At 45.6% G+C, this 15075-nt stretch overlaps 1 protein-coding gene across 2 annotated transcripts; it reads right to left on the bottom strand.

Annotated features, from left to right (window-relative positions):
* Positions 1 to 419: 419 nt before the first annotated feature.
* On the bottom strand, positions 420 to 6124 carry serpine3 (serpin peptidase inhibitor, clade E (nexin, plasminogen activator inhibitor type 1), member 3). Of its 2 annotated transcripts, none has more exons than XM_010866007.3 (7): positions 5725 to 6124; positions 4274 to 4615; positions 2537 to 3004; positions 2118 to 2316; positions 1627 to 1727; positions 1181 to 1351; positions 420 to 790 (listed from the first exon to the last, which is right to left on the bottom strand). In XM_010866007.3, the coding sequence occupies exons 2-7, from the start codon at positions 4539 to 4541 to the stop codon at positions 738 to 740; spliced, it is 1260 nt and encodes a 419-aa protein (XP_010864309.2). In that variant the 5' UTR covers positions 4542 to 4615; positions 5725 to 6124; the 3' UTR covers positions 420 to 737. The 2 variants fall into 2 exon arrangements, with proteins under 2 accessions (XP_010864309.2, XP_010864308.2); XM_010866006.3 differs by having other exon boundaries at positions 5748 to 6124.
* Positions 6125 to 15075: the final 8951 nt, after the last annotated feature.

Raw genomic sequence — 15075 nt, 5'->3', positions numbered from 1 at the left:
CCACTGGTGACCAAACTATTTGTGGTAGAGGTTTAGGATAAAACGCTTGAGGTATTATGGGTTATGTTTAGGGTAGGGCATTTTGTTTGGGTTAGGTTTAGGGCATGTGGATTGAAAAACATGTTTCTGTCTTAACTGTAGAATGGGGATGGAAATGTGCCAAACTTGTTCAATCAGAACAGGGTTTTTAAATGCCATTTTCCACTTTTAGGTTGAAGGCAAAAGGGTTTGGGTTAAACATTTTAAGGGCAGTCAACGTGTTACTGTTCAGATGGCAAAGTAAATGTGATTGTATGTCAAGTGGAAATCTTAGGGTATACTTAGAGTTCTAGATTTGGTGAAAGGTACAGAATCATGTCTGAACGCTGGTCATCAGAAAGTAGGACTGCTACAGAAATAACTGACCAAAACACCTTAAGTGCAAAACACAAATGTATTAAAATTTTATTTACAAATATGTACAAAAATATTGTCCCTGTTCCTGAAGTCTGGAACCTCTTGTTGGTCCCCAATAAATACTGGTAAGGATGGTCAAAGAGTTGCGTAAGACAGTGTTTCCTGGTTCCAATTTGTGTTTTTCTCCTAGCGCTATACAGCTCGTTTCAAACACCCAACGCTTCATGGTGATGGGAGCCAGCTTATAGTGGTCAGGCAAAACGGAACACGCTTTTTTTGCGAAACACCCGGGTTAAGGTACGGAGGTGAAAGGAAGGCTGGGTGGTTGAAGAAAAGAGTACCTACGATGCCTGGTCAGCTGGATTCACCAAACGTCCCATGAATAGAATAGATCCTACGGAGAAACCAGTAGACAAGGATTATACGCAGAATTGATAGGTGAAACTAGAAACCAGCATGACAATGCTGTAACTGGGTGAAAAACTTTCCAGTTACATCTGCGTTCACGCTTGGCAGCCTAGATGGAAACTGTTGCCACAATTTATGTTGTCATGACTTAGGTCATCCTTCAAATATACTTTGGCAAAAGTTCAAAACTGGGTCTCGTTTCTTTTTCGCCGACGTTCCTGACACCTGACAGATCCTTAAAAAGGCAACACGGTTGATGACGTAGCGCACTGCTGAACCGTACAGTGTCTGCGTGGGGCAACCTCACCCTGGCCTCTCACCTGAAGTGACTGAATTGTTTAGGAGTATGGAAGGAGTATGGAAGGAGTAGGCCTACCTGTGCTAACTTGTCGTAAGAGGAAGAAGAACGGTCGGTCTGCTTTGAAGACGGGGGCGCGGGATCGCTTCAGGAGCACCATAGCTGTGGCAGCCGCTGCCTTGGTCCCATCCTCTGTCACCTCTATCCTAGCCTCGTGGAAAGCGTCGGACACGTACAGGCCCTCCTCTGCTGTGGGTGGAGGGAACACAGGGCTGTGAATGCTGGACACCGGAAAAGTACTGAGGATTACGCAGAAACAGTCTCTGGCATTTCCCTGATTCCTATTGTCTCCTCAAAAGCCATTGGATGGAAAGGTCCGAGAGGGGTGGCTCAAACCTTCTAATCCAGTGTATTTAAAAAAAAAAATGTAAGAGGTAAACCGAGGTGTCGCGGAAATGCCATTACATTCTCCTGTGGATCATAGTTATATTAAAGCAGAATGGAGCAGATTGATTGTAGTCTACCTGAGGTGCCTGTGAAGTCTGCTGCCATTGGGTTGAATGCGTCACTGACCCCCATAGAGGGAAGAACTGTCCGCAGGTTAAACCTGTTCTGCATTTTAAACCTATAAAAACCAGACAGGACGTTAGGTCATTACGCCACCATTCACCTCTTTGGGTCTCAAGGTTGGCGTCAGTTGTAGTCGATTCTCCAGAGGTGCACTTAAATTCCAACTTGACTTTCTACTCTGTAGGACAATATTCAGCAAGGAAACTGTGTCGTTGAAAAAGAGTTTGCTGTCTGAGTTAAAGCAAACTGGCCATGCTAGAGATCTCACCATGCAGACAAGGTGAACAGAAGTCTATTTGAGTCGTAACTGGACATCCAAATGTATGTAAGCACTGGCATAAGTTTCTCTGAAAAAAAGCGGCAAAATCTTTTGCTAAATGACTATGTCTTACTAAGCTGTTATGAAGGTGGTAAAATACAGGCAGCAGACATATGAGCTGCCTACCTCGGGAGGAAAACGTCCATCTTGGTTCGGCGGAGGCCAGTGTCCCAGGCGGCCACAGCGCGGGGGGTGAGTTGGGATTCAAGCAAGGACAGAGGTGTCTTCCTCTCACTGGGCAACACCACTAACAGGCTGAGGGAGCGTCCAAAGTACGGTAGTTCCAGGACGGTGTAGCGCTGGTTTGATGGTGTGCGGAACTGGCCTGCATGCAGAGGGAATGGTTTAATATGAGCACTGAATATTATGAAATAGTCTTCACAGTCTTTTTTTGTCTTTTTAAAATGTATATTGTCATAGTGACTAGTGTATACAACGATTTAAAACTCAAACATTTCAATTTTCACTATGTGTTGTTTTGCTTTTGCTATAAGTAATCGACCACTTCAACCACATCAGCAAAGATCCTTCTCTTGAGTTCTCACCGAAGTTGACCTCGGTAGCCTGGTACATCATGGGTACCTTGATGGTTTTGCCATCTGAAAGGGTGAATGGAAGGTTCTGCGTGTCGGTGAACAGGAACTGTTTCTGCCACACTCCCCGGAAATTCACCGTGTTGACCAGGGCCATCTGCAACCGTCGACCCCACCCTGAAGCCTCTCCTTGGGCCTCGCCGGACCCAAACAGCTCCCCACTGCCACTGGCCAGGAGGGGCTCACCACCGCCTTGGTTGTGTCCGTACTGTTCCAGCTGGTCGCGGGTGTGGTTCGCCTGGCTGAAGTTGGCTCGGATCAGGCTGCTTTTGCCCAAGGCTGCTACACGCTGGGTGAAAACAGGAAGGAGCTGTACACCACTTTGGACGAATAGGGCGGAGGCCTGACGTAGCTGCACCCCGCGACTGAAATTACCGCTGTCCCCCTGCGACCGCGACAGGAACTCCTGCACATGCATGTCTGGAGAGAGAGGAAGTGGGATGGATCAGGGATTAGCGGAAACTGTGTGAAGTCTTAGTAGCGGTCTAAGCCAATGTCTCTCGTCAACATACCACCGGCACAGGTTCAAAACTGGCCTTTAGCCCGTTCGCCAAAAACCCACCTCCCTCTTTTCCCACTGTCTATCCAATGAATGTCGATACGATCCAACGATGCATGACACGCCTAAACATACCTTAGCCAACTTGATTAACAACATCCTGACCAGCTGCATCGCATCCTGTCCACCGAGGATTTGCAGGTTGGTTTGGGCCAAGGGTACACAACTCTTACCATAAAAGGTCTGGACCCCTGCTGACTCTGTTCTACATCGTCATGGTGAAACAAAAAAACTTGCCTGGTGTCCCAGGTCTAACCAAGTCCCTGTTTAGAGGGTTGCAAAGAGTGGAACTGAGTGGAACTGTCTTCGAGGTTTAGAGTTGAGTTTGAGGGGTTTCGACTCTTTCCCGACTGGACTGTCGACACAACCCTTACGCAACGTGGCTTGATAGCACCACCTTCTGACCTCAGTGCGGTTTACTGTGCTCGCCAGGGCTTAAGTGCAAGGATCTTCTGACCTCTGAATGGTTTAGTCTTGCCATCATGCAGTGCAACACGGTGGCCTTCTGACCCCAGGAATCTCAGTGTAATGGGATTACTGGTAGAGCAGAGCACCGAGGCACCCGACACCGTGCCGACCCAACCAGCCGGACCCACAGTTCCCTGTACCAATGGTGCTGCCCGGCACCACTTTAAAGGCCAGTCAGCAGTTGAAATAGTGACTAAAAGAATATCCCACCAAAGCTGAGGAGAAAGCCTTGAGATTGCCTTGGAGAAGTGAAACCTCTAAAGTCATGGACACAAGCAAGGACCAAAAAGTTTTAACTGTGAGGCGTGTAGAATTTATTATGTTCAAGAGTCATGGGTACTGTTAGTTTACAGTTTAAATGTATGCATCAACTGCAGATTGACCCTTTAAGGGAATGGTATATGTACCCATCCTGAGACAGAAAACAACTTGCTGGTAGTTGTTAAGCGCTCGCTCCTAATGCCAGACCGCAGTTATCACAGACTACTCCAAGAGAGCTGCAGGTCATGTCTGGAGGCTTTTTGTTCCAGACATTTGGACCTTGAATGGTTGAAACCGATATTCTGTTTATACGTTGGTGCAATGTTGAACAAAAGCATGTTCCCTGGCACCTTCTGAACTCCTATGTCATTGGGCAATGCTTGGGAGCAGGATCATCTTACCATTGATGTCGTATCCCAGCGCCTCTTCCAGTTGCGCAAGTGTGTTGCCACGGGCGCCCAGCTGCAAAAGGCCCAAGGACAGCGAGACACTCGTCGGCGACACAATCAGGTTGGAGTTGTTCTCTGTCTCGGTCAGCGTTTGATAGAGGCTGACAGCGAAATCTGTGTGCAGCTGTCCCATGGTTTCCTGTAGGCTGAAGGCGTCACACTGACTCATCTCCACCAACCAGAAGCAGAAAAACAGTGAGGTCATCGACAGGCGACACATGGCCTTTGGGGAGCAGGGTCAAATATCAAATATAGATGATGACGTCAGAGGGGGTCCAGAGGAATACAGGTTCACTGCAGAGAACAGGAGAGTTGGTCATGTTACAACTGATTTATTACAAAGCAAATCTTAGTGAAACTACAGAAGGTTACAGAAGGTTCCCAGCCTGTTTTACCATCAGTACAAGGATTACAAAATAAAGCAATTACGTATTTGCATTGTGGTTCCTTATTCTAATTCTAGTACTGTGTGAACTATATTTATAAAAAAGTATTAATGGAAGAACAATTTTATTTCCGTATTCACAGGCAATCCAGTTCTTATGTTTTTTATCCCGTTCTTACCAATCCAAACAGTGCTGAAAAACATCTGATGTAATTGGGCTCACTACCAATTAGTGCAAATGTATTTACAAAGCCTAAAGGGTGTACATGTATATATGTATGCATGGTTCTGAGTGTCTGGCTCTGTGTCTCAGGGCAGCAAACAGGCTTGCTGTTCGTGTTGGAGTGAGTAACCATAGGGTTACTACTTGAATTCCCTGAGCCTAAAAGGTGAAAAATATGTATATCTGCCCTTGAACAAGTCACTCCAGGGTTGTCATTATTAGCTGAACCCTGGCTGTGCGCTCACAGGGTAAGAAGAAAAATTTGAATATGCAAATATAAGCACTCAGGACTCCTCCCCATCACACGTCAGCTTCTCACTGTAGTTCTGTAACACAGACCCCAAATGGTTCATTTGACCAATCAGATCAGCTTTTCTTTGAATAATTCTGGGAAAATATTAGAAATCGGCCTGTCTGTGTTATCACAGCTATACTGGTGCATTTCAACCTTTCAATAAAGTCACTTATAAATCCACGTTGATCTGCAGAAAATATAACCCCATTTAAATCAGAATGAAATAATATGAAATCTGGACAACACAAGTATTGTATGTCCTTATTTAAAGCAAATATCAAAACTATATATTTTTATAGATCCCAATATACATTAAAGTACTTACTCCGAGAGGATATAAGTGCACATAATCTGTAGTCACTGTATTAATTTCATCGATTTATTTTACGGGATCAAGCGAATGGCTGGAACATACTGGTTCATAGTCTGAAATAATTGTATTTTATGTTAAAACTCAACACATTTACAAGCAGATTATAACTGTGCATGGCTAAACTCACCTGCACATATGCACGACACTCACCTGGGTGACGGTTAGGAAAAGGTTAGAATTGTGTGTCGACTGCGTCCCAATTCCAAACAGTTATCTCTAAATATCCGGTGCTCTCTAAAGTCCACTAACGCAATCTCCGCGAGAGATGTGGTGCGCGTACCTCCCTCTAACCTCTTCAGTCCGGGTATGGGTACAACGTTCGTCCGCTTCTTGCGTATACAGCTGATTGAGTGGGTTCTCGGTCATAAGACCGTGTTTAAAGGGAGTGCTCTGTGTTTGCGGTCTCTGTCGGCGATGTCCGTACCACTCGGCTAGAATTCCTACCTCCCTGGGCCGGTGCTATAAGGAGCCAGGCGGAGGGAGGCATGTCACCGACCAGCAAATCCCAAAACGAGCTCATGAAAAACACAAACACACGTAGACGCGCTCACACACACACACACACACACACACACACACACAAACAAAGACAGTCGGTCCTCATTTCGCCCTTTTGTTGTGGTCATCAAAAGCAGCAGCCTACGACAACACACGAGTGCTGCGTCAGCGGTTTTAATTGGGAGACACTCGCCGGAATGTGCTATTAATTTATCTGTCAATTAATGTTGTTATCCTATTTGGATACATTGCTCATACGTCTCTACAGTTTGGACACGTCGACCATAACATTGAAATATTAATGCTCAAAGAATGGAAATATCAAGACTAAACATGGGTTTATCAAAATTCTTTATTCCACTCACCTGCACGGTCCATGCTCAAAGCCATCAAAATGTTTTAGGTCTAAAGCGCTGACATTTTTCATATTTTTAATTTAGCAACTTGAGTTTTGTAAATATTAATACATAATATTAATATGTAGTGTATTGTCTCGTTTTGTAAATATGAATATTCTCTAAAAGTATGTACACTGTCCATATGTTCAGTCTTGTTGACTGCTAGCATGAATTAAGTGAATCATGTCTTTTTTTAGTGATGCCATGCCATGACAACTAACTGGCTTTGAAGCTAAAGACTTCAGTACACATTTTCCCATGGTGAAATAAAGGACGGAATGAAGGAAGGAAATAAGGAAGGATGGTTGAGAAGACTGCATGGTTGGGACCCATCAGGTATTGTGGACCGGGATTCCTGCTATTTACTGGAACTCTAGTAATTAGTCCAGCCTGCTTGGCTCTCATCAATGGAGGCATCACATTCTTTAATACCAATTTTCCGATGTTCAAAATCTGCCGACGTAGGAATTTAGAATTTCCAGGACTCCGGCCTCGGCACTGGACGAAATGTCACGGTAATTGCCCAAAGACAATTGTTTGAGCTGCCGCCAAAGCAAATAACAGCTTTCATCCCAATGGCCGGAATTAAACAATGTGACTTGAGCCTGCAGAAAAGAGGAAATCATTTGTGGATTGGATGTAATGATTTGTGCTCTCAATTTGGGATTCCCGGTCCAATTAAAAATCATGCTCAGAATGAGCGGAGGCCAGCGAGAGAGAGAGAGAGAGACAGCCAGTCACAAACACACGGGGCAAATCTTGGGGGACAACACACTAAAGCCCTCGGCGAACCCCTACGAAGACTTGTCAGGACTAAATTAACTCCCCGACCTTGCTGGCAGTTCAGCCTTGTCTGGGGTAAATGGGGGTGAGTTGTCTAACCCTTTTTTACAGATTTTCTGAGGCTTGTGAGTTATTTTATTGGGCTGAGGAGAGGGGGTAGTGCGTTTTTCCCTTTAGACTTTTGCAGGTTTAACTGTAATGATTTACTTCAACCTCTTCTGCCCTATAGCCACGCATCCTGTCTGTTTGCATGAGACCCCCCTGTGAAGCTGTTTCCATGCGTCCCCTAGGCCTTTTCCCAGGCTTATTAAAACGTTACTGTATACAGAGGAATACCAGCCTGGCAGTGGAGTGGCCAGACACGTGTATGAACACGGAAGAGATGAGATAGCTAGATAGGTATTGTTTAAAGAAAATTACATATCCTTCCTGGTCTAACCTATGATAATACAAATAATAAGTGTAATTGTGTAGAATTCTGCCCTGCACGTGTCAGCTGCAGGTACAGTGTTATTTTAATATTAGCGCTATTTGCCCTCTTTTAGCGCTTTTTGCCCTCTTTTACACATTAATAAACAGCATTATTTGCAATGAAATGCTTGGTTTCCAAAAACGTCCTTAACAGTGCATTCGTTCGTAATACAATATAATAAAAATCTAATTGAAATAATATCTAGGAAGAAATGTAAACAAGTAGCTGACAAGTATCCTGCCAAACGGTGCCAGGATGAACAGTTCATGTCTGGGGTGACTGGGGTCCTTGATGGTGCACAGGTCTTTCCTCCATCACCTCTGGATGTACCGGTCCTGCAGAGCTGGCAGGTCTGTCCTGGTGATGAGCCGCGCCCGTCTTGGTTTTGGTGCCGTTGAACTGTAGGTTGTTATCCTGACATCATGTTGATGGGTTTCTCAGCTCCTCTCCATAGGCTGTCTCAAAATGATCGGCGATGAGGCCAATGACGGGGGTGTCGTCCGGTAAGTGCAGTCATGTTGGAGGAGTGTGTGGCCACACCGTCGTGAGTGAACAGGGAATAGGGGAGGGGACTGAGCACACAGCCCTGTGGGGCACCAGGACTGAGAGTCCGTTTGGAAGAGGTGGACCTGCGCATCTGAACCACATGGAGTCACCCGGACAGGAAGTAAAGGATCCACCTGCCCAGGGCGGATTTGAGGCCCATATCCCTGAACTTCACCACAAGCTTGTGGGGCACAATTGTGTTGAATGTTGAACTCTAATCAATGAACTGCATTCTCATATTATACACTCCTTCGGTCTAGGTGAGAGACGGCAGAGTGGAGGGTAAGGACAATGGCATCATCTGTAGACCTGTTTGGTATGGAAGCAAACAGTAGTGGATCTAAAGCTGAGGGCAGGGAGGTGGTAATGTGTCCTTTGACTAACCACTCAAAGCACTTCATGGCGAGGGATGTTAGTGCACGAGGACGGTAGTTGTTTAGGCCAAGGACTTTTTTTTGGACAGAGACAATGGTGTCCTTTTTTAAACATCTTGGGACTACAGACTGAAGAAAATATCAGTAAGTACATAAGCCAGTTGGTCGGCACCTTGAGAACTCGGCCGGGGTTACTGTCCTGACCAGGGGCCTTGTGATGGTTTATCCATTGCAGGGATTAGCACTTGCTTCCCCTAGATCATTTCAATGGGCCGTCTTCCTGGACAATCTGTACATCCTTGGCTGCAGAATCGCTCTCAAAACCTGCACTGAAAGTGTTCATATCCTCTGGCAGAGAAGCAGACACTTCCACCACACTGCTAATCTGTAGTCTGTAATAGTCCTTAGTCCATTCCCCATGCTCCTGGTGTTTAGAGACCACAGAGAGAGAGAGAGTTAAAGGAAGCAGAACGTGTTTTGAGTGTGGGGTGGATCTCACCATTAACCCACCTTTCCTGATTTGGTTATGAACGTATGGTTATCTGCAGAACAACGTCATCATTGTGCCGGTAACCAGTCACCGCTTCTGCGTATTCTTCAAAGTTACCGGTAGATGAGTTCCCAGGATTCAGTCTCTCAAGCAGGCCGCTCCACCAACAGTGAGTTGCAGTAATACAAGGATTGTTGTACAACATGAGTTCTACCTTTATGCCCTCTAGTCCAGTGTCCTAGCCCTGTGTCCCTGCAGACAGACGTAGTTTATGCCCTCTAGTCCAGTGTCCTAGCCCTGTGTCCCTGCAGACAGACGTAGTTTATGCCCTCTAGTCCAGTGTCCTAGCCCTGTGTCCCTGCAGACAGAAGTAGTTTATGCCCTCTAGTCCAGTGTCCTAGCCCTGTGTCCCTGCAGACAGACGTAGTTTATGCCCTCTAGTCCAGTGTCCTAGCCCTGTGTCCCTGCAGACAGAAGTAGTTTATGCCCTCTAGTCCAGTGTCCTAGCCCTGTGTCCCTGCAGACAGACGTAGTTTATGCCCTCTAGTCCAGTGTCCTAGCCCTGTGTCCCTGCAGACAGACGTAGTTTATGCCCTCTAGTCCAGTGTCCTAGCCCTGTGTCCCTGCAGACAGACGTAGTTTATGCCCTCTAGTCCAGTGTCCTAGCCCTGTGTCCCTGCAGACAGACGTAGTTGTCAGTGTTGGACCAGAAACCGAAAGGTGGGTGGCTCGAATCCCAAAGCTGACAAGATGAGATTATTTGTTGTTGTGGCATTTAACCCCGCATGCTCCTGTAAGTTTCTGTGGATAAGAGTGTCTGCTAAATGACTGAAATGCTGAATGTAATGCTCTTAACTCGGTCCCAGAGAGAGAAAGGAAGCAGTTGGCTACGGGCCATGTTGCTCTCTGGCCTCGGCTCGGTTTGGTTGGTGATCTGCCACTCTAAACCCTGGCGACCCCAGATCACTGCCAGGCCAGACTTGTGCCAACTAGTAGGCCATAGTAACAGAAAACGCAATGGCGGGTGAAAGCCCTAACCTTTCACCTCGCGCTACCTGGTCACACGTGTGGCGTGTAAATTCCGGGTGGCTGCGTGTGTAATTTATTCGGAGTGAGGTTTGAGTCCATCACATTGTAGGGGTGTGTAACACTGTGACGAGTCCTCCTCCCCCCTCCGCCTCTCAGTAATTGAATCCCTGCTAGCCGTGTCAGTCCCCGCGGTCTCCATTTTGACCCCGTCCTCCGCCCACTCCCCCCTGTAGCTGTGGCTGAGCCGGGGGCTGATTGGGAAACGAGGAGAAGGAAGGCCGGTTCCCACCCGAGAGAAACCACACGACTCTGCGATTTCCTCTCCTTAGCGTTCCACGGCTGTGTTACTCTCTTGTCCTTGGTCTATCTCCAGTTGAACATCTGGTAAAATGATTCCCTCTCCGCGAGAGTGACAGCTGAAACGATATTACCACATCCATCTGCTTTGGGCCATTGCGATGAACGTGAATCTACAATGTTTTAAATCCACACAGTCACATAAAAAAACACGCAACAACTCAATGTTGCTAAAGGGAAATCCATAAACCCTTGCTGGACTACTCACAGTGAAGACTGACCAGGTGCCAGAGGAGAGTGCTTGGAGCGGCCCTCCTCCTGCTCTGCCCTATATTCAGGTCTCCAGGGCCTTTGGGCTGGATTAGCGGCATGGCGGTGCGGAGCGGAGTGTGCTGGGTCAGAGTGCGGCAGCGTCGCCGTAGTGATCTGCCAGGTACGCCGACGGGATGGGATTAGAGCCCACCGGCACTGAAGGAGTAGGAAAGTGACACACCCCACCCACTACCCACCCCACCCAGTACAGACCACACCCACTACCCACCCCACCCAGTACAGACCACACCCACTACCCACCCCACCGGGTGCACACCACACCCAGTACAGACCACACCCACTACCTACCCCATCCAGTACACACCGCAACACACCCACTACACACCCCACTCAGTACAGGCTGCACCCACAATACACCACATCCACTACACACCATGCCCACTACGCACCTCATCAAATACACACCACACCCACTACACACCCCACCCAGTATAAACTACACCTGATACACACCACACCCACTAAACACCCCACCAAGTACACACCACACCCAAAACACACCTCACCCAAAACACACCTCACCCAGTACACATCCACATCACACTACATACACTACACACCACACCAAGCATATTAGCCGTCACCCCTACCCGGAAGAAATAACAAATGGGCCAGTCAGTTCTGAACAGTGTCCCCAACCTCTGTGTCTTCCTGACCAGGTACAGAATCGCAGTGGTATGTGTTGTGCAGACAGCCTAGGAGCATTAGGACGGGGATCAGTGTCTTCACACCACCTGTTGAGTATGCAGGTATTTCTCCAACCCTACTGTCACACTCTACTTGGGCTGTATTCGGTCAAACCCACACTTCAGTGTGTGCACATGAGCTGTTTTTACAGAATCAAATTCATAAAGAGCAGTGAATTTAGGAAGAGAAAATGTAGACATGCTAGGTTTCTGTCTTAATGCATAATGATGCGCCTGATAGCTGACCTGGGTTTTCAGCATGGGTGTTGCCCCCTAGGGGAGAGTTAGGGCACTGCTACAACACTGACATCTACCCACTATCGCTGGGGAGAGTGGCCTTCGGGTTCCCCCTCATTCTGGGTGTCTGGTTTCACTAGACTCTTATGCCAGGTTTGGAGGCGTGGCGTCGCAAGACTAAGCTTTTACTCACTGACTGACTGACCGCCCTCTTCAAGCAGAACACACAGCCTGCCGACACCCATCTAGGATCACCTGGGTCCCCTTTCCTGCAGAACAGCCTGAATTCTCCTGGGGATTCTACCAGATTCACGTCATTCAGCTGATCCTCCCAACCACACTGACTAACATACATTCTATAATTTTTTACTCACTGAAAAAGTATGTAGATTTATGCACTCGATACTGTAGGTCACTCATTCACATAAATGTGAATTGTTACTTGTGTCATGCAGAGACACACACACATGTGCGCACACACACACACACACACTTAAAAAACATTAAATGAATCTTCGCCTCTGATCTACAATGTGGAACATGGGATATATAACTTAGTTTTGGTGTTGACTAATGGTGACAGCACCTCTACAGAGCTGGCAGAGGCCATACCATGATGCCTATATAAAGAAAGGCCTTATGGGATTTCCTCTGTTGGAAGCCTCAGGACGCTGAAGGAGGGCTGGTGAAGCCCTTACATGGATGACGCATGAGCCACGCACAGAAAAGCTGACAGCACAGAGAGCCAACATGTTACATTGTTCCTGCTGAAACAAGACTCTTGGTCAGTGTGTGCGTGTGTGTGTCGATCTACATTACCTTTGTTTGCTCCCCTTGGATTTTTATTATGTGAAAACATGCAATGAAAAAGGATTTAATCAGGGTTTTTTTGCCCCTGATCAACAGGGTCCATCAAGTCCATAAAGTCAAAGTGAAACATTTCAGATGTTTACATTTTTTCTGCTTTGCATCTGTAATTCATTTAGAAAATGATATTTTATAGAGGATTTTATAGAGGATATTTCCAAAGATATTAAACAGGGACCACAAATTGAACCCCACAAGTCTTTAGGACGATTTCCTGCAAAGGCTTTATGCTTAAAGAAATAAATCCTGTGTGAGTGTTATATGTGAGTATAGGTGAGTAGTGTGTTGTTGTGTTGTAGTGTGGTAAATAATACAGGATGCATCATGGGTAGTTCACTGCTTGACCCCATTCCCTCTGGATTGACCCCATTCACTCTGCATTGACAGTATTTAAGAGGTTTAACTTGTTTTTATTAATTATTTATTAATTCATGTAATTTGACTCCTTTTCAATCAAGATTTGAGAGTTTAGTGAACACAGAAAGAAATCTGTAATAGTTAAACCATTTAGTATTACAGACCACTACTTTTATTTTTGTTTAGATGTCAATAAGACAAACCACCACCAGAGGGAGCCCTTGTGCCTAAACATTACCAGTGGTTCCCAACCAGGGGTACTAGGACCCCTGGGGGTACTTGGCGTCTCCACTGGGGGTACTTGAAAACACTCATTACACCATAGACTTACTAGTGAAATGAACATGAGGGGGTACTCCAAGCAGAGCAAAATTCTGTCAGTGGTACAATAAATGAAAAAGGTTGGGAACAACTGATTAGACCATACAAATTTAACTTAATTTTTAAAGGTTTGTGTTCCCAGAAAAGGAATAATACCAAAAGAAGACCATATAGCCTGTTCCATTATAGATCATAATAGACATGAACAAATCCTATTCTTCTATTTCTCTGTTATAATGTAAGCAAGCCAGCTAGCTATAGTAATGAATAAATTATAAGCTCTGATAATATGGATAGCCTGTACTGAAGGATTTAGGCGGTTTGTTTTTGCGTGTGATGGTGTTACGGTTTGGTCTCTCTGAAAACCTGCTAAGTGAAGGAGAATGTTTGTTAGGTGAAGAAAAGTATTTTTTATATATTTAATTACATTTGTCTGACCTTATCTTGTCCTGTCCTGAGTTTGAGGCATGATAATTATATATATATATATATATATATATATATATATATATATATATATATATATATATATATATACACACAGTGGGGAGAACAAGTATTTGATACACTGTTGATTTTGCAGGTTTTCCTACTTACAAAGCATGTAGAGGTATGTAATTTTTATCATAGGTACACTTCAACTGTGAGAGATGGAATCTAAAACAATAATCCAGAAAATCACATTGTATGATTTTCAAATAATGAATTTGCATTTTATTGCATGACATAAGTATTTGATCACCTACCAACCAATAAGAATTCCGGCTATCACAGACCTGTTAGTTTTTCTTTAAGAAGCCCTCCTGTTCTCTACTCATTACCTGTATTAACTGCACCTGTTTGAACTCGTTACTTGTATAAAAGACACCTGTCCACACACTCAATCAAACAGATACCAACCTCTCCACAATGGCCAAGACCAGAGAGCTGTGTAAGGACATCAGGGATAAAATTGTAGACCTGCACAAGGCTGGGATGGGCTACAGGACAATAGGCAAGCAGCTTGGTGAGAAGGCAACAACTGTTGGCGCAATGCTGTTGTGCTGCTCAAGCCAGCGCACGTCCAGGCCCGTCTGAAGTTTGCCAATGACCATCTGGATGATCCAGAGGAGGAATGGGAGAAGGTCATGTGGTCTGATGAGACAAAAATAGAGCTTTTTGGTCTAAACTCCATTCGCCGTGTTTGGAGGAAGAAGAAGGATGAGTACAACCCCAAGGACACCATCCCAACTGTGAAGCATGGAGGTGGAAACATCATTCTTTGGGGATGCTTTTCTGCAAAGGGGACAGGATGACTGCACCGTATTGAGGGGAGGATGGATGGGGCCATGTATTGCGAGATCTTGGCCAACAACCTCCTTCCCTCAGTAAGAGCATTGAAGATGGGTCGTGGCTGGGTCTTCCAGCATGACAACGACCCGAAACACACAGCCAAGGCAACTAAGGAGTGGCTCCGTAAGAAGAATCTCAAGGACAGCCCCGAAACCTGAAGGATGTGGAGAAGGTCTGTATGGAGGAGTGGGCCAAAATCCCTGCTGCAGTGTGTGCAAACCTGGTCAAGAACTACAGGAAACATATGATCTCTGTAATTGCAAACAAAGGTTTCTGTACCAAACATTAAGTTCTGCTTCTCTGATGTATCAAATAATTATGTCATGCAATAAAAATTCAAATTAATTATTTAAAAATCATACAATGTGATTTTCTGGATTTTTGTTCCATCTCTCACAGTTGAAGTGTACCTATGATTAAAATTCTTCTACATGCTTTGTAAGTGGGAAAACCTGCAA

Source organism: Esox lucius, chromosome 20 (genome assembly GCF_011004845.1).
Source record: "Esox lucius isolate fEsoLuc1 chromosome 20, fEsoLuc1.pri, whole genome shotgun sequence".
In the NCBI taxonomy this organism is placed as follows: domain Eukaryota; kingdom Metazoa; phylum Chordata; class Actinopteri; order Esociformes; family Esocidae; genus Esox; species Esox lucius.
The sequence above is the reverse complement of the archived record's forward strand: the minus strand, read 5'-3'. Positions and strand labels throughout refer to the sequence as shown.

Coding starts and splice junctions, on each gene's coding strand:
- serpine3 (XM_010866007.3), bottom strand. CDS start 4,541: ATGTGTCGCCTGTCGATGACCTCACTGTTTTTCTGCTTCTGGTTGGTG. Junction 2,317..2,536: donor GGCTACCGAGGTCAACTTCG/GTGAGAACTCAA, acceptor CTCTGCATGCAG/GCCAGTTCCGCACACCATCA. Junction 791..1,180: donor CTTACGACAAGTTAGCACAG/GTAGGCCTACTC, acceptor GTTTCTCCGTAG/GATCTATTCTATTCATGGGA.